Source organism: Scylla paramamosain, chromosome 45, assembly GCF_035594125.1.
Source record: "Scylla paramamosain isolate STU-SP2022 chromosome 45, ASM3559412v1, whole genome shotgun sequence".
Lineage (NCBI taxonomy): Eukaryota > Metazoa > Arthropoda > Malacostraca > Decapoda > Portunidae > Scylla > Scylla paramamosain.
The window spans coordinates 6,900,001-6,902,500 of NC_087195.1; the positions used below are offsets into that span (position 1 = coordinate 6,900,001).

Genomic DNA, 2,500 nt, shown 5'->3' on the forward strand with positions numbered 1-2,500 from the left:
ACTCCTGTTTACCCTAACTTCCCTAAATTACCATAAAAATCCACTCCCACTTATCCTACCCCTTAAAAACCCTAAAATTCAGCCCTGTCACTTACCCTAGCCCTTAATTAACCCTAAAATCCAACACTTACCAGGGCCGAGACTCTTGTTCCAGGAGGGTGCAGGAACAATCATCCGGGAAATCATCTCTTCGTTCAGGGACATCTCGGAGGGTGGCGGGGGACACACCAGGGACTCAATAATCTCGTCAGTGGTCTTCATCAGGGACGCCAGGTCAGGGGGCTCAGTGCGGGAAGACCTGTTGGGGAGGTGGTGGTCAAGGTGGTCAGGTTGGTGGTCAGTCAGGGTAGTGGTAGTGGTGGTGTTTGTTTTGTTTGTTTGTTTGTTTGTGTTTGTTTGTGTTTGTTTACTCTTGTGCTTTTGTCGTGTTTTGATTTGTTTTTCTTATTTTTCTTTGCACTGAGACAAAAAGTAGGAATAAAAAATTATGCATAGAAAAACAAACACAAATCTGAGCAATAATGCAACAAGTTTGGCACACCTTTGGCACACCTTTGGCAAACCTTTGGCACTGTGACCTCACCTCATCATAAGACACAGTGCCAGCTCCTCCTGCAGCACACTTTCAATGTACATCATGTCCAGGTCACTCACTATGGCCCCGTTGATCACCATAATCTCATCACCCTTGATGATGCCTGGAGGGAAACAAGATCACATTGGAGGTCATAATAGAAGAGGTCAAGAGAAAGAGAGGTCATAATGGAGGTCAGGAAGGAGAGAGATAGGTCATAAGTTTCGTATTAGTCACCTGAGGAGATGTGAAGGTCGGAAAGGTCATTGGAGATAGAGAAAGAGGTCACGCTAGTAATAGGGAACAGAAGAAAGGTCAGAGAAGGGTCATAAGTTACTATTATTGAACTGAAGGGAGGAGGAGGTCAGGGAAAGGAAGCTAAAAAGAGAAGGAAAGATAGATAGCTAGATGATTACTAAGCCTCTCTCTCTCTCTCTCTCTCTCTCTCTCTCTCTCTCTCTCTCTCTCTCTCTCTCTCTCTCTCTCTCTCTCTCTCTCTCTCTCTCTCTCTCTCTCTCTCTCTCTCTCTCTCTCTCTCTACCCATATAATTCTACCCATATAATTCCTCTCCTCTCCTCTCTCCCTCCCTCCCTTCCTCAACCAATCTCCCTTTTTCTCTTTCTAACCTCACCTATCCTTCCCTCTTTCCTCTCCTCTCCTCTCTCCCTCACTCCCTCAACCAATCTTTCCTATATCTTTCCCCTTTCCCTCTCCTTCCCTCTCCCTCCCTCACCGTTCTGCATGGCTGTCGACCGGTCCTCCACTCTGGAGATGTAGCAGCACAGTTCATCCTGCCGCTCAGAGTTCTCAATCAGCTCTGCCTCCACACTGAAGCCCCACATGTGATCCAGAGATGACCTTGACAGCTCCACCTGGTACAGAATCTTGCCACATATCTCCACCAGTTCGTGTGTTGCCAGCTGCGGAGGAGAAGTAGTGCAGTGAGTGGGGGATGGGTAATGGATGGGTTGGTTGGGGTGTGGTGGTGATGAGGTGGGGATGAGGTTTTTGTGAGGGTATTGTGGAGGTTGTGGTGATGGTGGAGGTGGAGGAGGAATGCAAGATAGTGATCTGAATATAAAAGATAAGATTTATAGCATTTCAATGACAACACACACACACACACACACACACACACACACACACACACACACACACACACACACACACACACACACACACACACACACACACACACACACAGACCCCTTCCTCCTACACCCAACACATACGTAGTTTTCAATGAGGTCAGTCCTGTGAGGCACAAAGTAGTTGCTCTCCTCCAGCTCCCTCCTCTTGCGAACCCTAACGAAGTGCTCCATGGGGGAAAGGTTCTTCCTGCCACATGCCGCCACCAGGAACTCCTCCACTGTCATCGAGTCCTTCAGGCTGATCGTCACCGTCTGCGGGAGTGAAGGAGTGGGGTCAGGTGCTGGTCAGGTGCTGCTGGGTATGGGGTGTAAAAAATTAAAAAGAAATAAAAAAACTATGAACGATAATAAACTAAGGTTGGATTCACAGTATAGGTTCGGTCTCACTCCAGTCACGGTCTGTTGATGGTCAGGCCATAAATAATTACATATATTTCAATGACAGCATACACACTGGCGCTCTCGGTCCACTCTTGCCCTGGTCACGTTCCCTAAAAAAGATAGTTTGACCGGAGCAAGAGTGGACTGTTACCAGAGCAACAGTGCCAGTGTGTATGTGGGCAGTGTTCAGGTTTCACTCCACTCCAGCCTCATTTTCTCTCTTCTTTTTCCTCATCCAGTGCAACAGCGACTATTGCCAACTCCTCATCTGACAGTGCCCTCGTCTTCACTCAGTGACATCTCTACTGATGGGGGAGAAGGACTGACACAGGCCTGCAACCCGACCATGACTTCAGCAAGACCAAACCTACAATGTGAATTGGAACTAAAGGT

General features: G+C 47.7%; 1 protein-coding gene across 1 annotated transcript in view; it reads right to left on the reverse strand.

Moving 5' to 3' along the window:
- Positions 1–2,500, reverse strand: part of LOC135094302 (protein still life, isoform SIF type 1-like) — a 133,189-nt gene that overhangs the window by 45,000 nt on the left and 85,689 nt on the right. The window contains 4 exon segments of the mRNA XM_063994297.1: positions 132–298; positions 584–698; positions 1,309–1,495; positions 1,808–1,978. Coding sequence (XP_063850367.1) covers positions 132–298; positions 584–698; positions 1,309–1,495; positions 1,808–1,978 — 640 coding nt within the window.